The following is a 23,237-nucleotide window of genomic DNA, read 5'->3' as shown; positions in this document are numbered from 1 at the left end:
TCATTTTACACCACGTTGTTACAGTGAAATAGCAAGGCAACAAAACCACCAAGATTGGTCTCCTGAATGAAAGTCCTGTGTTTGTTTGGGAACACCCAGGTAACATCCAGGGAGGAAACCCAGCAACCAGATTATCACACCTTTTATCCAGATTACCAAACACAGGTGGATCACAGGAGAGTGTATGTGGGACGACAAATAAATTAGCAGAATGTCTTTGTGACTCTTTCATGCAACGTTAATATCTGCACTTCACCTTTAAGCCACAGGAGGGAGCCTGAAAGTTCATATTGTTCTAATAATTCTAGCTACTTATAAGATTGGATCTAAGATGAAAGGCTAGCTTAAATTCTGCTTGACTGATGAGAGGAAATGAAAATATGACATAAGCCTGTTAACTCCACCTAAACGCATTCATTTGGTCGCTAATAAAGTATTTAACATGTATGTATGTTTCTAATAACACGTGCATAAAACAATGGTGTGATTCATCCAATGCATTTTCCAAAATGGCAGATTTTCAAGATAATATAAGGTGCAGATTCTCATAATTTATAAATAACATCTATAAAAAAAAGTTTAGAAAAAACTGACATGAACCTTATTATTTGGAGGTGAAACACCTGACAAGTAGGTAATTGATCAGGAGAACAGCTGATTTATGGATACACTGTGAGAAGAAGTGTTTTCTATAACATTAATGCATTTAATAGTCTGCATCATTATATTATTACAACAGAACATGAAACTGACATTTAGGAAGCAAGAACAAGCTCTTAAGAACAAGAAGACTAGTGCAATATGACTCACAGCAGAAATAAACCAGATACTCCCACAGTGACTTCTGAGTTGAAGGCATCATTCTTAATGCAATGGCGCCCCCTTGTGGACCAGTCCCTGCGTTACTCCCCTCCCAGTGGCGAGGGGACGCTCTGTCATTTAACAACGTTAACTGGGCACTGATTCACAACAGAGTTGAATTTCTCATTCTTTTAAACAAATTGCAAATGTTTTAGCACAAATGTGCAAATGAGTAAGTAAGTAAGCAACGATTACCAGTTGAATATGTCTTTCTGATCAAAACTGATTATGTTGCTTCTCAGTTGAATAGTCGTTCTCTTCTCTCGTTCTCTTGTAAGTCATGACATGTTCAATAGTCCATTCAACTGTCCAAATCTGTCAGCATATATAAGCAATATATATATATATATATATATATATATATATACAGTGGAGGAAATAATTATTTGATCCCTCGCTGATTTTGTAAGTTTGCCCATTGACAAAGAAACAAACAGTCTATAATTTTAATGGTAGGTTCCTTTTAACAATGAGAGAGAGAATATAAAAAAGAAATTCCGAAAACCACATTATATAAAAGATAAAAATTGATTTGCATTTCATTGAGTGTAATAAGTATTTGATCCCCTGCCAACCATCAACAATTCTGGCTCCCACAGACTGGTTAAATACTCCTACTCCTTAGATACACTGAAAAAAAACTTGTTACCTGCAGCAAAGACACCTGTGTGTCAATCAGTCACCAATAAAAGACACCTGTCCATGCATTCATCGATCAGACTCCAAACTCTTCACCATGGGCAAGACCAAAGAGCTGTCTAAGGACATCAGGGACAAGATTGTGGACCTGCACAAGGCTGGATTGGGCTACAAGACCATAGGCAAGAAGCTGGGTGAGAAGGAGACAACTGTTGGTGCAATCATTCGAAAATGGAAGAAGCACAAAATGACCATCAATCGACCTCGTTCTGGGGCTCCTTGCAAAATCTCACCTCGTGGGGTATCACTGATCATGAGGAAGGTGAGAAATCAGCCAAGAACTACACGCCAGGAGCTTGCTAATGACCTCAAGGCAGCTGGGACCACAGTCACTAAGAAAACCATTGGGAACACACTACGGCGCAATGGATTAAAATCCTGCAGTGCCCGCAAGGTCCCCCTGCTCAAGAATGCACATGTACAGGCCCGTCTGAAGTTTGCTAATGATCACCTGAATGATTCAGAGAAGTCTTGGGAGAAAGTGCTGTGGTCAGATGAAACCAAAATTGAGCTCTTTGGCATCAACTCAACCCGCCGTGTTTGGAGGAAGAAAAATACTGACTATGACCCCAAGAACACCATCCCCACTGTCAAGTATGGAGGTGGAAGCATTATGCTTTGGGGGTGTTTCGCTGCTAAGGGGACAGGACGACTTCACCACATTGATGGAAAGATGGACGGGGCCATGTACCGTAAAATCCTGAGTGACAACCTTCTTCCCTCCACCAGAGCACTGAGACTGCGTCGTGGATGGGTCTTCCAGCATGACAATGACCCTAAACATACGGCCAAGGCAACAAAGGAGTGGCTCAAAAAGAATCACATTAAGGTCATGGAGTGGCCAAGTCAGTCTCCGGACCTTAATCCCATCGAAAATCTGTGGAGGGAGCTGAAGCTTCGAGTTGCAAAGCGACAGCCTCGGAACCTTAAGGATTTGGAGATGATTTGCAAAGAGGAGTGGACCAAGATTCCTCCTGATACGTGCACAAACCTGGTAATTAACTACAAGAAACGTCTGACCGCTGTGCTTGCCAACAAGGGTTTTGCCACCAAATACTAAGCCAATTATTACCAGGGGATCAAATACTTATTTCACTCGATAAAATACAAATCTGTTTATGTCTTTTATTTAAAGTGATTTCCTGGATTTTTTTTTTGATACTCCATCTCTAACTATTGTAATAAAGCTACCATTAAAATTATAGACTGTTTGTTTCTTTGTCAATGGGCAAACTTACAAAATCAGCGAGGGATCAAATAATTATTTCCTCCACTGTATATCATAAATATAATTATGTACTATGGAGTATTTTACATCCACTAAATTGGTAAATTGTCAGGTGAAACGTGAACTTCACTAACGAATGCAAACTTTCTGACAACTTCATCAACCAATCACACATCATCTCCAGTCAGCTGACAGATGCTGTTCATGAGTACGGCTGTTACCAAACATATTTATAGAGACAACAGAATAACCACAATGTCTGAACATGGAGGAACCTGATCAGGTACATCATGAACAGGGCAACTGTCTGCTGGATGAAGAGGATGAGGCAGATGACAGTTTCCATGGAAATGTGAGTGCAGTGTGCAATACTGTCAAAAATACGAATAATATTCAGTTTGATGCAATAACATTAATTGGACCAAAAAGTTCACGGGACAAAAGGAACATTCTAGTAAACGTTCAGAGTCAACTAAAACAATAGGACAAACAGGACGGAACATTTCCAGGCTCCACTGCCATCCTGAAAAACATCCAAACATCTGACCACCATCGATTACACGATGTCAAAGGAACTTTTCATTTTGAGACAGTAAATTTGTTTGAAGCTGAGTTAAATGTTTTGAGTGAGTTATAAAATGCTGTTATAAACATTAAAAATGTGTCTACAGACAAGCAAACAATGAAACATGTAGAAATAAATACGTTTCCAGCCATAAATTAATGATACATAAATATTATCTCAGAAATAAATTAAGCGGTGAAACCTTTTTGGGAAAATTTCAAGAGATGTTTTAGGAGGCTATAAGAGAATAACAGCTCTGCAAAATAATGTTTCTCAAAAACATAAAATGTGAAATTATTTTTATTGTTGTAGACAACTGCACATGTAATTATGATAAATAATTTAATTAGATGAGTAATAAAGTTTTTAAATCAGTCAGTGAACCTTCAAATTATAAAAATTGAAGTTGAAATTATAAAAGAAACTGCAGGAATTGTGAGAAAGAAAATACCAGCAAAGTACATTTAATATGTGGTCATATGTTGTTTTGTTGGTATATTTTCCATTATTTCATTTCCATAGAATTAACCTTTAAAAGGTTTTCAGGTTAAGGAAGGTGTTAAATAACAAGACTATATTGATTGATTTCTATAGATTTGATTGTTTGACCGGGTAATGTACCTGCAGGCTCTGACTTCGCCAGCAGGGGGCAGTCTGAGCTCAGGTTTGGACACAGACGGGAAGTTGGCAGTAGGATTCATTAATGTCCTTCAAGCGGCATTCAGGGACTTTTGTTTTACATCTAAGATATTTTTCTTTTCCTTTACATGTTTCAGTTTGACTGAACATCGTATTTGTTCGTATCAGAGGACAGGCGGACAGTAGCCGTAGACTTGTTACATACACATACCTGATGCCCCCTCACATACCTGATGCCCCCTCACATACGTGATGCCCCCACACATACCTGATGCCCCCTCACATACGTGATGCCCCCACACATACCTGATGACCCCACACATACCTGATGCCCCCAGACATACGTGATGCCCCCACACATACCTGATGCCCCCAGACATACGTGATGCCCTCACACATACCTGATGCCCTCACACATACCTGATGCCCCCAGACATACGTGATGCCCCCACACATACCTGATGCCCCCACACATACCTGATGCCCCCACACATACCTGATGCCCTCACACGTACCTGATGCCCTCACACATACGTGATGTCCCCTCACATACCTGATGCCCCCAGACATACGTGATGCCCTCACACATACCTGATGCCCTCACACATACCTGATGCCCCCACACATACCTGATGCCCTCACACGTACCTGATGCCCTCACACGTACGTGATGTCCCCACACATACCTGATGCCCTCACACATACGTGATGCCCCCACACATACCTGATGCCCCCAGACATACGTGATGTCCCCACACATACCTGATGCCCCCACACATACCTGATGCCCTCACACATACCTGATGCCCCCAGACATACGTGATGCCCCCACACATACCTGATGCCCCCTCACATACCTGATGCCCTCACACATACCTGATGCCCTCAGACATACGTGATGCCCCCACACATACCTGATGCCCCCACACATACCTGATGCCCTCACACATACGTGATGCCCCCACACATACCTGATGCCCTCACACATACTTGATGCCCTCACACATACGTGATGCCCTCACACATACCTGATGCCCCCACACATACGTGATGCCCTCACACATACCTGATGCCCTCACACATACCTGATGCCCCCACACATACGTGATGCCCCCTCACATACCTGATGCCCCCACACATACGTGATGCCCTCACACATACCTGATGCCCCCTCACATACCTGATGCCCCCAGACATACCTGATGCCCCCACACATACGTGATGCCCCCACACATACGTGATGCCCTCACACATACCTGATGCCCCCTCACATACCTGATGCCCTCACACATACCTGATGCCCTCACACATACGTGATGCCCTCACACATACGTGATGCCCTCACACATACCTGATGCCACCACACATACGTGAGGCCCCCACACATACCTGATGCCCTCACACATACCTGATGCCCCCACACATACCTGATGCCCCCACACATACGTGATGCCCCCACACATACGTGATGCCCTCACACATACCTGATGCCCCCTCACATACCTGATGCCCTCACACATACCTGATGCCCTCACACATACGTGATGCCCTCACACATACCTGATGCCCCCACACATACGTGATGCCCTCACACATACCTGATGCCCCCACACATACGTGATGCCCTCACACATACCTGATGCCCCCTCACATACGTGATGCCCCCACACATACCTGATGACCCCAGACATACCTGATGCCCTCACACATACCTGATGCCCCCACACATACCTGATGCCCCCAGACATACGTGATGCCCTCACACATACCTGATGCCCTCACACATACCTGATGCCCCCAGACATACGTGATGCCCCCACACATACCTGATGCCCCCACACATACCTGATGCCCCCACACATACCTGATGCCCTCACACGTACCTGATGCCCTCACACATACGTGATGTCCCCTCACATACCTGATGCCCCCAGACATACGTGATGCCCTCACACATACCTGATGCCCTCACACATACCTGATGCCCCCACACATACCTGATGCCCTCACACGTACCTGATGCCCTCACACGTACGTGATGTCCCCTCACATACCTGATGCCCCCAGACATACGTGATGCCCCCACACATACCTGATGCCCCCACACATACGTGATGCCCCCACACATACGTGATGCCCTCACACATACCTGATGCCCCCTCACATACCTGATGCCCTCACACATACCTGATGCCCTCACACATACGTGATGCCCTCACACATACGTGATGCCCTCACACATACCTGATGCCCCCACACATACGTGAGGCCCCCACACATACCTGATGCCCTCACACATACCTGATGCCCCCACACATACCTGATGCCCCCACACATACGTGATGCCCCCACACATACGTGATGCCCTCACACATACCTGATGCCCCCTCACATACCTGATGCCCTCACACATACCTGATGCCCTCACACATACGTGATGCCCTCACACATACCTGATGCCCCCACACATACGTGATGCCCTCACACATACCTGATGCCCCCACACATACGTGATGCCCTCACACATACCTGATGCCCCCTCACATACCTGATGCCCCCAGACATACCTGATGCCCCCACACATACGTGATGCCCCCACACATACGTGATGCCCTCACACATACCTGATGCCCCCTCACATACCTGATGCCCCCAGACATACGTGATGCCCCCACACATACGTGATGCCCTCACACATACCTGATGCCCCCTCACATACCTGATGCCCCCAGACATACGTGATGCCCCCACACATACGTGATGCCCTCACACATACCTGATGCCCCCTCACATACCTGATGCCCCCAGACATACGTGATGCCCCCACACATACGTGATGCCCTCACACATACCTGATGCCCCCTCACATACCTGATGCCCCCAGACATACGTGATGCCCCCACACATACGTGATGCCCTCACACATACCTGATGCCCCCTCACATACCTGATGCCCCCAGACATACGTGATGCCCCCACACATACGTGATGCCCTCACACATACCTGATGCCCCCAGACATACCTGATGCCCCCACACATACGTGATGCCCTCACACATACCTGATGCCCCCTCACATACCTGATGCCCCCACACATACGTGATGCCCCCACACATACGTGATGCCCTCACACATACCTGATGCCCCCTCACATACCTGATGCCCCCACACATACGTGATGCCCCCACACATACGTGATGCCCTCACACATACCTGATGCCCCCTCACATACCTGATGCCCCCAGACATACGTGATGCCCTCACACATACCTGATGCCCCCTCACATACCTGATGCCCCCAGACATACGTGATGCCCTCACACATACCTGATGCCCCCACACATACGTGATGCCCTCACACATACCTGATGCCCCCACACATACGTGATGCCCTCACACATACCTGATGCCCCCACACATACCTGATGCCCCCACACATACGTGATGCCCCCACACATACCTGATGCCCCCACACATACGTGATGCCCCCACACATACGTGATGCCCTCACACATACCTGATGCCCCCTCACATACCTGATGCCCTCACACATACCTGATGCCCTCACACATACCTGATGCCCCCTCACATACCTGATGCCCCCAGACATACGTGATGCCCCCACACATACGTGATGCCCTCACACATACCTGATGCCCCCTCACATACCTGATGCCCCCACACATACGTGATGCCCTCACACATACCTGATGCCCCCTCACATACCTGATGCCCCCAGACATACGTGATGCCCCCACACATACGTGATGCCCTCACACATACCTGATGCCCCCTCACATACCTGATGCCCCCACACATACCTGATGCCCCCACACATACCTGATGCCCCCTCACATACCTGATGCCCCCACACATACGTGATGCCCCCACACATACGTGATGCCCCCACACATACCTGATGCCCTCACACATACGTGATGCCCCCACACATACCTGATGCCCCCACACATACGTGATGCCCTCACACATACCTGATGGCCCCACACATACCTGATGCCCCCACACATACCTGATGCCCTCACACATACCTGATGCCCCCACACATACCTGGTGCCCCCACACATACCTGATGCCCTCACACATACGTGATGCCCCCACACATACCTGATGGCCCCACACATACCTGATGCCCCCACACATACGTGATGCCCCCACACATACCTGATGCCCTCACACATACGTGATGCCCTCACACATACCTGATGCCCTCACACATACCTGATGCCCCCACACATACCTGATGCCCTCACACATACGTGATGCCCCCACACATACGTGATGCCCTCACACATACGTGATGCCCCCACACATACCTGATGCCCTCACACATACGTGATGCCCTCACACATACCTGATGCCCCCACACATACCTGATGCCCTCACACATACGTGATGCCCTCACACATACCTGATGCCCCCACACATACCTGATGCCCTCACACATACCTGATGCCCTCACACATACCTGATGGCCCCACACATACCTGATGCCCCCACACATACCTGATGCCCTCACACATACCTGATGCCCCCACACATACCTGATGCCCTCACACATACGTGATGCCCCCACACATACCTGATGCCCTCACACATACGTGATGCCCCCACACATACGTGATGCCCTCACACATACATGATGCCCCCACACATACCTGATGCCCTCACACATACGTGATGCCCTCACACATACCTGATGCCCCCACACATACCTGATGCCCTCACACATACGTGATGCCCTCACACATACCTGATGCCCTCACACATACGTGATGCCCTCACACATACCTGATGCCCCCACACATACCTGATGCCCTCACACATACCTGATGCCCTCACACATACGTGATGCCCTCACACATACCTGATGCCCCCACACATACCTGATGCCCTCACACATACCTGATGCCCTCAGACATACGTGATGCCCTCACACATACGTGATGCCCTCACACATACGTGATGCCCCCCACACATACGTGATGCCCCCACACATACGTGATGCCCTGATGCCCCCACACATACCTGATGCCCCCTCTGTTGCTGCCTTTAAATCCAGGCTCTTTACACCCCGGCCTTGTCTCCTCCTCAGTTGCCCTCCCTCATCTGTGTTTGTCCGGCTGCATCTCAACTATAGTATGTGGATGTTTGTGTTTGTGTCTCTTTTTGATTTAATTTTACTTTGTAATTAATTACGGCACTTTGGTCAGTGAACAGTTTTATAAATGTGCTTTAGAAACAGTTTTAGCAAAAAATCCATATCTCAGTAATTTATGAAAATCTAATGATTTTACAAACATTTCATTATTGCTCAAAGAAACGTGAACAAATTACATTTTAAAGTCTAAACTGTATCTCAGATTAATAACGCTGCAGGGAGACACTGTGGGAAGATGCTTTTCTACGTGTTTTTCATGTTTGAGTCAGACTCTGAAACATCTGTTTAACTGTCAGCTGACATCACGATCTATTCAGGGATCAACTTCTGTTCATCACTGTGCAAGTAGAGGTGAGTGTCGATACAGAAGTCCCCATCTCCCGACTTCACTGTACTGAGCATGCTCAGACACTGCTTTTCAATCTGGAGCCTCGCTGCTCTTTTTATATGTGACGCTGAGCAACAAGATGATTTTTACCACTTCAAGAGACATTAGCAGGGAAAAAAGACAAGAAAATGTTCTATAGACAGAAACAACATAACTTAAATATGTATATTCATACTCTTCTATTTATTTAATTGAGTTTCTTATTCTGATGTTGTTTTTACTTGATTCTTTTTTGGGCATTTTCTTTTTTTACTTATTACTTATTTTTACTATTCAGTGCATATGGGGCTAAAACAGACCCTTATATAATTATTATTTCATTTTATTGTTCTGTTTATCTTTATTAAGACTATGTTTTCTCAGTTATTATATTTGTCATTTTATTGTACTTCATAAGATTGTATTTATTTCCTTACTTCAGTTAGATTGTAATGTTAATATTATTTTCACTTTATCTGATTTCTTTTGCATTTATTGTCATGTGAACAGTTTGATTTTATACAAATGAAGCAAGAAACTATTTTATTTTATTATAAAAGGATAAATCAAGAGTTGCTGACTGCTAAGGGACTGGTTTGTGTGTGTGTGGTCATGAATATAGAAGACAGTCTATTGAAGGCAGCAGTGTGAATACCATGACAACTCCCAGCAGCCTCACATGTATTCCCAGCAGTGTGTGTGTGTGTGTGTGTGTGTGTTTGTGTGTGTGTGTCAGTCAGGCCATTATAAAGTGTTCAGGGGGAATAAATGGGATAAATGTGGAGGCTGTGCGGTCTTTGTGGCCGTCGGCTCGTCGTGTGTTTGTTTGCAGAGTTCGACCACCCAGGTTCCCACACACACACACACACACACACACACACACACACACACACACACACACACACACACACACACACACACACACACACACACACACACACACACACACACACACACACACACACAGTGGAAACCAAAACTTAACCAAACATGCAAACCCTGCTGTAAAATAAATGTCAGACAAAACCAGAATAATCCCGTGAGGAAATGTTTTTGATACGTTTCCTTCACTTAACTTACTCTCATATTTAGTAATTAAGACCTTTTCTTTTTTAAAACACGAGAAAATGATTTTATCAGTTTTCAGTTTAAGGTCCGTATGACAAAAGAAGACAGAAGGAATTAAATAATAAATGAAGGAACTTTCTCAAACGTCTTGACTTTGACTGAAAACAGAACATATTTGTATGTTAAATAAGGACTCGTTAATAGACTGAATATATTGTAAAAATGCAGTTTTTTTTGCTGTGAGCTTGCAACTGACTACACATTTGATGTGTTCAAACAGATAAACTAGCTCTAATTGTCGATTCATCTGTTGAGTCGATGGAGTTAAGTTACATATTATATAAATTAGGCAGCTATGAATTTGTTGAAAGCTCTATTTGGTTCCTCTTGAAGCTAGGCTAGCAGTTTCCCTCTGCTTCCAGTCTTTGTGCTAAGCTAAACAAATCCTCTCTCCTCGAACTGAACACTGTTTAAATTCTACTGAATAAACTGTTATGTATAACTTCTATCTGACTGATGCAACGGCAGCAGCCAGATGAAATTCAGCCAATTATTGTTTATTATTTACACCTGTGCTCTTCCTGCTGTCAAAATGTCTTCTAAAGGCCTGTATGTCATACAGATTAAGCTTTCCTACAAACAATCCTTCATAAAGTAATGAAGAGGTGCAGAAATAATTTCTCTTGCGGGACAATAAGATCTGATCCGAGTGTGAATCCATCAGCTGGTGTGTAAACACTCCGACTCTTGAGTTAATCCTCACAACAAACACTGAAACACACTCAAACGTGGCGATCATCATCTTAAATGTGGTGATTTCTCAAGGCAGTTTTGCATGCACACTGATATAAAGTGTATACAGTTTAAGTTTATTACTTTTATTGTTTGATTTTTATTGTAAAATTGTATACTTTTCTCAACTTTTTTCATTTTAATATGAAAAATAGATCCAGTATTTTTTTAAATACACCAACAAAATAATAAATATATATAGAGATGTCAGCATTTCCTTGCCAGTATATAATTCCAGCAGATTGGAGAAGGATTAAAAAAAAAAAAAAAAAAAAGGAGTAGGCTATTACTGGGTAATTTAAGGGACTTCAGACCAGTAATTCTAAAACGGTCCTGTGAATATTTGCAAATATATATGAATATTAATACAAAATTAGATCAATTGTTTGTTGAACTTCATCTCATGTGCTCTAATTTAAAGTTTTCATCTTACATTTTTTTTATTTACTTTATATTCAAAATTAGGTGAATAGATAAAATATTGCTCTAGTTCTGTAAATGAATGTATAGGCTATTAATTCCGAGGCATATTTATTTTACAATGCTAGTGTTCACTAACATAACAAACGGAAGAAAATAACTCATATTTGCTCCACTTTACGGTCACACATGTCCTTTAAAAGCTCTCATCTGAGCCTGAACAGTAAACAGGAAGCGGATCAGTGACTCTAATAAATGCAAATGAGCCGCTTCTTTCTCTCTAATCCTCCACCATTAAACATTCACCTCCTCCCTGAAGCTCCTCCGTCTCTTCATGCTGCTCCCGGGTGTTTTTTTCACACCCTCAACCACTTGACCCTCGGGACCCGCCTCCGTCCTTTTTACCGGCCGATAAAAGGGCGGAGGACACGCTCTCTTAATGTCTGTCCTCATGTATTTTTCATGCCGTTAAATCCTCTCCGGTCGCCGGCCCGTGCAGCTCCGGGCTCCCGCTCCGTTTAACGGCATTCATGGACCCGAACGCTCCGCTGTCTGCTCCTCTCTAACGGGCTGCAGAGGCCGAACCACCGAGGGACACACAGCTGGAACTTTCTTCCTCCCCCTTCGTCTCGCCTTTCCGCGCGTCATGTCTTTTGGCACCAACAGTAAAACGGGCTTCTCCGTGCGGGACATCCTGGATCTCCCGGACCGGACCAGGAGATGCGGCTCCGGGACCGAGGAGACCGAGGAGGACGACGCCGAGGAGGCCTCCGCGGAGGTTTCGGGGACGGAGAACGTGCAGAAGTTGGGATTTAGCGGGCGGAGTTCGTGCGGGCGCGGCGGCGGCGGAAGCTACGGCAGGTGGAGCCGCGGAGCCGGTGACCTGCACTTCTCATGTGAGGATACATTAGTTAATTATTTAGAATGTTGCATATTCATATAATATGATTTAAAGATTCTAGCCTATAGGCTTTCTGATTTCTTACTCTCAACGTGCGTCACTATCTATTTCATTATGTTTCTGCTTAGAAATCATAGGATTATCTTTCATATTAATGCAAGGATTATCTTCAGTTATTTAGATAATCCGCGCTCAGTTTAACAGGACACAATGATAAAAACGACATTCGACCATCATTTAATGCTCATTCTGTCCCACACATCCGCGCGTAACGACGCGCTCCAAATTGTTGCCGATGTTTAGTTTTTGTTTTTTTACAACAGCGACAGCAAGAGAGGAGCTGTCCAATGTGTTCAGACGCACGTTGAACTTTTAAATCGTGTTTTTATGAATGGAGTTCAACACTTCCCAGAGCAGCTGGAGGGACATTTCTGCTAAAATATCTTCAGTATGAAACGAAATAAAACAAATCGGAGCTGGAATTAATCTGCCCTGCTAATTGCTTTGTGATGAAAAGCAGAGATATGATTTCAGTCTTTCTTCTGTGTTGTTTTATTATAAATAAATAGCAGTTTCAGAGTAACCAGAGTACTGAGAGTAATCAGGTTACTTGTCCGTCTCCCTGCAGTACACGACATTTCCTTAGAGTCCCGTACCGAGACCAAATCTCCGGAGCTCTCAACGGATGAGTCCCCGGACGCGGAGCGGGACGCGGCGGGCGGCGCGGCGCACAAGAGCCGCGGCAGGAAGCGGCGCGTCCTCTTCTCCAAGGCGCAGACTTTCGAGCTCGAGCGTCGCTTCCGGCAGCAGCGCTACCTGTCCGCCCCGGAGCGGGAGCACCTGGCCGGGCTGATCCGCCTCACGCCGAACCAGGTGAAGATCTGGTTCCAGAACCACCGCTACAAGATGAAGCGGGCCGAGCACAGCTTCGAGGCGCTGCAGCTGCTGCCGGCGGCGCGCCGGGTCGCCATCCCGCTCCTGGTGCGGGACGGGAAGCCCTGTGACCGGATCACAGCGCGGGACCTGGAGGTGACGCTCAGGTCCGGGCTGAGCATCCCCCTGTGCGCCTACACCCCGCTGCTGCACCCCGCGTACGGCCCCGAGCATCCCGGGCTGCCGCAGCAGCATCCGGGAGTGCAGCAGCTGGCGCACATGTACCACTGGAGCTGGTGAGGCCAGAGCCGAAACTCTCACCGTGGGACACAATTCGTAAAACACTCAAGAATTCCACGTTATAAGATCGTGTTCGGCCTTAAAATTATTGTTTAAATTAATAAAACAGCCCCCCTTAAATGGTAAGTGCAACTATTCGAAACGTGTGAAAATTCCGTCTTTTTTGAATGGAGTTTGGTATAAGCCAGAATTTGTTTCCCCCAGAAAAGTAGTATTTTCTAGAAAAGATGAGTGTCTTGAAACAAGACAGAATTAAACATGCTGTGGGAGAAAATTTGAATTTTAAAGTTAATTCTAATCATGTGTACTGGAGGATTCCCTTTAAAAATGACACTTGTCTGTGTCATAGTTTGGAAAAGATAGCAAACGTCTAAAACTAAACTCTTACTTGATAAATATGAAAAAGACTTAAAAGTTGAACTGATCATAAAACTGATCAAACCAAACGTTTTCTTGATTTTTGGGACTTTGTGAGTTTTAATTTTGCTGTTGTTTTCATTGTGTTTTTTCTTTTTCTGCAAATGTGTCACTTTTATCGCAAGAAAATGTTTCAGTGTGTTTTATAAATCTATTTATAACGTCGACTGGTTAGTTGTTTTGTAATAAACTGGATATTTATGATGGTGAATAAAAGTTGGAGCAGTTGTGAGTGTTTGATTTCAGCATGATCTCATCAGGTTAATATTAACAGATTTGTTTTTCTCAGAAGAAGGAATTGTAAATAATGTAATTAATTAGGATCATAACATGTCTTTATTAATCAGCTGTTTTCCCTCTGGATTAAAATCATCAGAGCAAATTGAGGATCATTGTGGTTCCCTTCCCACTGTGGATCAGGATCCCTGCAAGGGGTCGCCATATAAATCTGAGGGGTTAGAAGATAAACTATATTAAAAAAAAGGACGATTTTTCTCAATAATACTGGATAGTTTGGCTAGTTTGACTGTTTTTTTCTTAAGTTTAAATTTTTTTAATTAAATCCCCTCATTTCAATATGCCAAAAAAGTTTGTGAACCACTGAGGTATCATGTCTGCAGTTGAGGAGGCAATTGAGTTGTTTTACTTTGACGGAATTACTTTCTGGGGAAAACAGAACACAAAAGCCTCAAGTTTTATTAATTATAATTTTGTTTGGTATTGTAGGAATTCACACTAAATCACTAAAATCAACAGACTTAATAAGTCTTCTTTAAAATCTACTTCAGACAGGCATCCATTAATCCAGCTGAGTTTAAATACAGCATAAACGTCACACAGACAAGAGGAGGATGTAATGGTTCAGCAGCTCATTTTAACCCAAACAGGTTTGTCTCGAAGGAATATTTGGGGAAATTATTCACGTTCTTAATTAGACAAGGAGATCAAAACCACTGTCCGTCAAAGACTGAGCTTCAGTCAGATGTTTAGCTCATGTTTAGCATGAAAACTAAACAGCATGGCGGAACAACTGCCTGGCTTTTGTACCTCTAAAGCACATAACCCTGCAAAAATGTTTGTAGAAATACAAACATATGATAAATGATTAAGAAAAACCCCTTTGGAGCAAAACGGTCCAGAAAGTATGGAGTCAGCGGAACGAATATCGGAAATAAACTGGAAACTAAAAGTCTCTTCAACCATTTCTAAAGAACTGCAGAGATTACACAAAGTATATGTTTCATTAAATTCTAATTAAAATAACATAAAAAAAGAAAAGAAACTATTGCAAAACATTGAGTTGGAAACAACCTTGGTTTAACATAAATAAACAACAAGAAATATCTGGCCCTCATCTTAATATTCATACTAGGAAGAAGCGGGACACAAGTTCATAGAGGGATTACTGAACCGTCTCCGAGCACAGTCTCAGGGGCCCGAATGTCAGGGGCCCTTCACCGAAAAACTATCGCTCAAAGAGACAAGCAGAGAAGAGATGCAAATGTACCACAAAGAGATACAGAACAGCTACAACGAGACAGAACCGCAAAGAGACATGAAACAATCACAAAGAAACAAAATGCCCACTAAAAGGTGCAGAAAACTTTGTATCCTGATCTTATACAAGTTGACAGCCGCCCTGAAACTCTGTTCCTAAAGTTCTGTCTACCTTTGTTCAGGGACTTTTTACGAGCTGGAACAAAGTTCCCCGCTGAAAACCAGGTCCAGTTCTAGGTTCCTCTGGTTTAAATGCAGGTTCAGTTCTAGGTTCCTCTGGTTTAAATGCAGGTCCAGTTCTAGGTTCCTCCTGTTTAAATGCAGGTTCAGTTCTAGGTTCCTCCTGTTTAAATGCAGGTCCAGTTCTAGGTTCCTCTGGTTTAAATGCAGGTCCAGTTCTAGGTTCCTCCGGTTTAAATGCAGGTCCAGTTCTAGGTTCCTCCTGTTTAAATGCAGGTCCAGTTCTAGGTTCCTCTGGTTTAAATGCAGGTCCAGTTCTAGGTTCCTCTGGTTTAAATGCAGGTCCAGTTCTAGGTTCCTCCGGTTTAAATGCAGGTCCAGTTCTAGGTTCCTCCTGTTTAAATGCAGGTCCAGTTCTAGGTTCCTCCTGTTTAAATGCAGGTCCAGTTCTAGGTTCCTCCGGTTTAAATGCAGGTCCAGTTCTAGGTTCCTCTGGTTTAAATGCAGGTTCAGTTCTAGGTTCCTCTGGTTTAAATGCAGGTCCAGTTCTAGGTTCCTCCTGTTTAAATGCAGGTCCAGTTCTAGGTTCCTCTGGTTTAAATGCAGGTCCAGTTCTAGGTTCCTCCTGTTTAAATGCAGGTCCAGTTCTAGGTTCCTCTGGTTTAAATGCAGGTCCAGTTCTAGGTTCCTCCTGTTTAAATGCAGGTCCAGTTCTAGGTTCCTCTGGTAGAAATGCAGGTCCAGGTCTAGGTTCCTCAAAGGTTCCTGGTCAGCTGAGAGTTCCTGCGGTGAACCCACCTGAGCCTTCCAGCTGCTAGAACAATGTTAGTGCTCAGCTAATCAGGCTGACTTCATATTTATTGTAGCGACACGAGATTGATATCAATCTCTTCATCTTAATGTCAAGAAAAATAATACACTTTCAGATTCATTGATTTGAAGAAATTATCATTTATTAATTCTTAATTTTAATATTAGGTTTGATAAGCGTGTGACTTGTATACAGACATTTCTATTTTTCTATTTTATTTTCTTATTAATATTATCCAAGCTTTTATTTCTGTTAATACATTTATTTGCAAAACAAATTTAAAATTGTTTCTACGTGTATGCATACTCGGCCAAATAAATCTTATTGTGATTATTTTGCATCGGTTGGTTTGTGGTTTTGTTTTCTTTAGAATTAATATTTTTGTTTTCTATTGAAACATCAGACGGGATTAAAACATCTTCACTGCAGCAGACGACTTCATTCACAGAGAGAAAAGCAGCGAGTTACTGTGTTGTGACAAAGGAGAGAAAGACCCCCCTGTGTGTGTGTGTGTGTGTGTGTGTGCGTGTGTGTGTGTGTGTGTTGGGGGGGGGGGGGGGGTCGCTGTATTCAGAGGTGACAAAGGTCAGCTCATCTCAGAGGGATGATGTCAAAAGTGTTTGTGTGTGTGTGTGTGTGTGTGTGTGTGTGTGTGTGTGTGTGTGTGTGTGTGTGTGTGTGTGTGTGTGTGTGTGTGTGTGTGTGTGTGTGCGTGTCTGCTTTGAGACGGTTATAATGGATCACCTGCTGCTATAGAGAGCTGCAGCGATGACCTATTTTTGTAGTCCAATAGACTGTATATGAGAAGTGGATGCAGTCATCGTGACGTCACCTATTGATTTGTGGACTACAGTTTTGAAGCCTCGAATTTGGCATTTTGACTGTCGCCATCTTGGATGTTTTGCAACCAGTGAAGGAAGTGACCATATTTGGACTGTGGATATTTGAACCCCGAGCAGCAAGCTGACTGGATCTGGATCCATCTGGATTCTGATACGACTCTGTTAACAAAGTTAGATTCATAATCCAAGGTCTAATTTTGGGCCCTAAAGCATCCCCTGCTTTCTGGTCTGTTGGACTCTAAATGGACCATAATGTACTAAATGAACATCATGCTGGATTGAAGAAGACTTGAAACTAGAGAGTGAGACCATAAACTCATGTTTACAATGTTTACTGAGATAATACATCAAGAGAGAAGTAGGACCATTTTCTCACAGACTTCTACAATCAGATTTCTTTTTACAACCAGAGGAGTCGCCCCCTGATGGCCAGTAGAGAGAATGCAGGTTTAAGGTACTTCAGCTTTGGGTTCACTTTTCTGAGGAGGCTGGGTCGATCAGGAAGTTATCACACCTGTTCCCTTGACACTTAATTATGCAGACAATGAACTGTGGCAAACAAGCATTTGTGATGACACATGTTTAGTTCAACGTCATCTTAATAATAATAATCATAATCATCATAATAATAATAATCTGAAGTTTACCGAGGCTACCGAGGCTGACTTCACATCACCACTAAGCTAACTCGTGGTCAATGTCATGACATTTAACTTTCTCATTGAGTCACTTGTTAGCGATCACCTGTTTCAAAATACTTCCTTCCTCTGAGCCATAGACCTCCTTTAAAACACACCAGAGAGCCTCACTGTTCATCACCAGGACATCAAGACACACACCGGAGTTGATTTGGACTCATCCTGCGGCCACTAATACTCACTAGCACCAAATGTGGATTAATCCACCGCTGAAAATAATCCACAACAAATTCCCTCCTGTTTATTTGATAAAACTACAGCGAACAACCTTTTTAAATTAATAAACTCACATTAAAATAAAAAGCATTGCAGTACTTAATAAAGGTAAAAGGATAACATCAAATGCCCTTATTCTGCAGTTAAACAGTCCTGACTTTAACAGTGATTTTATTTTAGCAAATTGGATAAAACCTAAAGGGAAATGCTTTTATGATCCTTTAATAATACATTTTTCTGCAAGTTCCACTATTTCTCTCCTTTTTTCTATTTTTCTTTGCATTATTTTCCACTGCGGCCTGCTGGATTTGATGTTACGGTAAATTATTAGCGAATTGTATTAAATATTTCCTTGAGCTTATTTCTTGTCTTATTTTTTTTAGATCTTTGCTGTCCATATCTCTGTCTCATGGTGTAAATAGAGAATTTTCATTGTATATTAGACATATCTCTGACTCGTTTTTATTATTTCTGTATGCATACTGTCTATTTTGCTTTTGTATAAATTGTTGTCACCATCATAGTTTGAGAACTATTTTTTATTGGTGCAAGTTATACAAGATCTTTGCTCTCAGAATATATAAAATATCATTTGTAAAATGCAGCCAACATCATACAAGCTGTTCCTTCTGCAGCCAGCAGGTGGCAGCAGAACTCTAATCAAAACATGCTTTTACCAACAAATACACACACACACACACACACACACACACACACACACACACACACACACACACACACACACACACTAACATATCCCCATAAAGATCGAACCAAAACAATTGACTGCAAAACCCTCAATTTAATCTGAACTTGATTCTAATCTGAACCCTAAAAACAAGCAAACTATCCTGGGGTCTAAAACTCAAATTGGTCCTCAGACAGACAGACAGACTGACAGACAGACAGACAGACAGACAGACAGACAGACAAACACATGCACACACATGAGACAAAGTCCTCATTCATTGGTTCCTTAATAATAAAAATAATCAGGCAGCTCTTAGAAATGATGACTCAGTGATGTCACACAGCTGGTGATCGATGTCATCAGCAGACAAACACCAACCTGAAGAAGAGGATTTCCTGCTGTGTGATGAAGACGACTTGATGCAGCTCCTGAATGCTCTCCAGTAAAAGCTTCCCTCCTTCTGACTACAAACCACCTTCGTCAACAGGTGCGTTTCATTAAGGAGTCAGAGCCAGAACAATGAATGCACCGCCCCCTTCTGGCCTGGAGTGGAAATGCTCACTTCTGTTGGATACTTGTGGCACGTCATAATTATATCGCACGCTCACTCACTCACTCACTCACTCACTCACTCACTCACTCACTCACTCACTCACTCACTCACTCACTCACTCACACACACACTCTTATATGTACTGTATATACACTCACTGTCAGAAATTTCAAGCTGGTTTAACTTAGAAACAAATGTTCACTTGCTGCCTTGAAAGTGTAATTTAACTCAACATGAAGACTTTCTTTGTTTCAACTCACAAATAAAAGTCAAATAATTTGACTACAATGTTCTAGTTGTATTTTTTTTTACCAGGATAACCTCATTGAGATATTGAATCTTTTTGACAAGGTGGTCAGAGCAGGCGGCAGGCAACCTCCACTTCTGAAAAGTAAGGCCAAGTATAATATACTGCTATGTGTGCTTTAAAATTGTATTCTCTCTGCTGGCCATCAGGGGGCGACTCCTCTGGTTGCAAAAAGAAGTCTGTTTGTATAGAAGTCAATGAGAAAATGACCCTACTTCTCTCTTTATTATCTCTTTAAACATTGTAAACATGAGTTTATGATTAAATCTATAGTTTCAAGTCTTCTTCAATACATGATGTTCATTTAGTAAATTATGGTCCATTCAGAGACAAATAGACCATAAAGCAGGGATGCTTTAGGGCGGGGCTACCTTGTGATTGACAGGTGTGTTATATCAACATTAAGGTTAACAACAAAATGTCTTAAAACACCACATTAAAATGTAAATCTCACACAGATTTAAGTTTGTTATTCCATTAAAGTTGAGCTGAAACATCATTTCCAGTGTTTCCATGGTGATGTATTTCAGAATGAGACCGGATCGACAGGTGGGGTTAAAAAGGCATTTTTGATTTCAGCCCACATTTACACACCATTTAAAATAGCGTATTTTTCTCCCATAATTATTGTAATTAGAGCGCTTTACAAGAAGGCTGAGCATCCTGATGAAAACATCCACCTCTGAGTTGAAACTGTCACATTCTACCAATTTCTTTTATCAGCAAAAGAGTTAATAAATGCTGCAAAGAGGGCAACGAGTACGAGGCAATCAGAGGCAGGGATTGGGGATAAAAATCACTGAAATTACGATAAATAAGCGGCTGCATGTCTGCGAGAGGTCACATGGATGAGAGGGCACTTTTCTAAAAACTCTTGCACACTTTCTGGCGTTTCTTTGTTTCCGATAATGTCTGCACACGCTCCTCAGATCACCTATGATGGACTATACTATACACTAACAACACATGGAATATTTCTACCAGGCCGCCATAGAGAGCATCCTTACTGGTGGTTAATGGTAGCGTACTGGTGTGGTTTGGAAACCTGGCAATACCAAAACTATTTATCTTCCATAACACGTCTTCTTTCAGCCTAGTGGAGACAAAACATCCAAAATACACATGTATGTGTTTATTTTAGTTTGTCTGTGTCTGTAGATTACCACCCAGAGTTATCATTGGATAATGCTCATTTACACATTTAAACACAGAAAACTTGTGATACATTTATCAGTTCTGTTTTAACCTCTCCAGCTGTAGAGGAGGAGGAACGTCATCACAATAAACAGAAATAAAAAAGAAACACGCGATGGCGCTCCGGTGTTTAACGTCTCAGCTCTTCAACACACACACACACACACACACACCACACACACCACACACACCACACACACACACACACACACACACACACACACACACACACACACACACACACACACACACACACACACACACACACACACACACACACACACACACACCTTTCATGTAAGAACCAGTCGCCTTCACCTCGCTGACCCTCACACAGACTCACTGAATGATTTCTGAAGACCACTTCTTCACACGTGACCTCTGACCTTTCCTACACAACAACCAGGTCAAGATGGAGTCTTTTTCTTTTCTCCTGGTGCAGGTTTGAAAATAACTCTCCTTTTCTAACACAGATATGAACTTTGATATGAAGCATTAGGAGGAATGTTAAGCATAATATGAATACAATAATAAGATGACTTTAGACTGAACATGTATAAGAAAATACGCAACATGTGCAGGAGGTGGAAAAGAAAGTTATGTTAACCTTTAAGGCTTTTATCCAGGAAGAGGTTTTCTTAATAGATTATTAATGTAAAGCTGATGGACGGCCTGAATAGGACAATTTATTTCCCAGTAGTTGTGACAGCCAGAGAGTTTATCACCTCCTCCTCCTCCTATCATCCTTCCTCCTCTCCCTCCCTCGTCATTGTCGTCCACCATCCCTCCACCACCATCCTCCCAAATCACCCTCCACATCTGCCTTCCTCATCATCGTCCTCCTCCTCTTCCTCCCTCATGCTCCTCCAAGGCTTTATCACTCATCATCGTCCTCCTGCCCCTCTTTACCCCTCATCATCTCCCTCCTCTTCCTCCTCCTCCTCTTTATCCCACATCATAGTCGTCCTCCTCTTCCTCCCTCGTCGTCATCGTCGTTGTTGTTGTCGTCCTCCTGTCTCGACCTCCATCACATCATCCCTCATCCTCCTCCTCCTCCTCCTCCTCCTCCTCCTCCTCCTCCTCCTCCACATCTTCCTCCCACATTGTTGTACTTTTCCACCTCCCCCTCCTCCTTCCTTGACCTCCCTCCCTCCTCCTCCTCTCAGTGTGTAGTTATAGTGGATTTTTCTCGTCTCAGGAGCCAGGTGGTCTGGACACCTCCCCCCTCGCCTCCCCCTGGGTGGAGTGGTCTGCCTTTTCAAGAGGCGTTCAGGGGCCCCAGCTGCTTGGCCTAATGCTCCTCCAGAGAGCCCAGGATTAAACGGAGGGGAGACAGGAGGAGGACCAGAGTCTGCAGAGGGGATCTGAAAGGAAGCCAAGCGACAGGAAATGCCCCCCCCCCCCCCCTCCTCCTCAGTCTGAGACTTGAGTCGACGTCACAGGTGTTTCACCTGAAGACCAGAAACTCATCACCAGAGGGGGAAGAAGTACTCAGATATCTCAGTAAAACTCCTCCATAACAAGTGAAAGTACTGAATTCAAAATGTTATTTAAGTAAAAGTACAAAAGTATTATCAGCAACATTTACTTAAAGTATAAAAGTAAAAATACTCAGAATGAAGAAAGTGTTTTATTAATATGATTATGTTTTTGATGAATACACTGTAGTTCATGTGGAGCCAGTTTCAGATACTCTGTGTACTACTGAGTACTGCATCATATCAGAAAAGCATATCATATGTTTAAATGTCAAAAAGTAACTAGGTGTCCCGCTGACCTCAGATATATGAGGTGCAGTAAAAAGTACAATACCTCCCTCGGAGTATAAATAGCATAGCATGAAATACGTCAAGATTGTACTTGTATGTGAATATTCTAAAAGCTTTTGGAGCTTTAAATGATACTAACAAGAGCAGATCTCTCAGCTCCAGACAAATAA

At 43.4% G+C, this 23,237-nt stretch overlaps 2 protein-coding genes across 3 annotated transcripts in view; one reads left to right on the top strand and one right to left on the bottom strand.

The window, feature by feature from the left end:
- xrn2 (5'-3' exoribonuclease 2) overlaps nucleotides 1–23,237 on the bottom strand; it is a 239,777-nt gene that overhangs the window by 166,767 nt on the left and 49,773 nt on the right. The gene's annotated exons all lie outside the window — the stretch shown is intronic.
- nkx2.2b (NK2 homeobox 2b) lies at nucleotides 12,280–14,456 on the top strand. The gene is made up of 2 exons (XM_084030336.1): nucleotides 12,280–12,714; nucleotides 13,348–14,456. The coding sequence occupies exons 1-2, from the start codon at nucleotides 12,465–12,467 to the stop codon at nucleotides 13,890–13,892; spliced, it is 795 nt and encodes a 264-aa protein (XP_083886462.1). The 5' UTR covers nucleotides 12,280–12,464; the 3' UTR covers nucleotides 13,893–14,456.

This window comes from Eutrigla gurnardus (assembly GCF_963514095.1).
Source record: "Eutrigla gurnardus genome assembly, chromosome: 16".
In the NCBI taxonomy this organism is placed as follows: Eukaryota; Metazoa; Chordata; class Actinopteri; order Perciformes; family Triglidae; genus Eutrigla; species Eutrigla gurnardus.
This window is presented reverse-complemented; position numbering and strand designations above follow the sequence as displayed.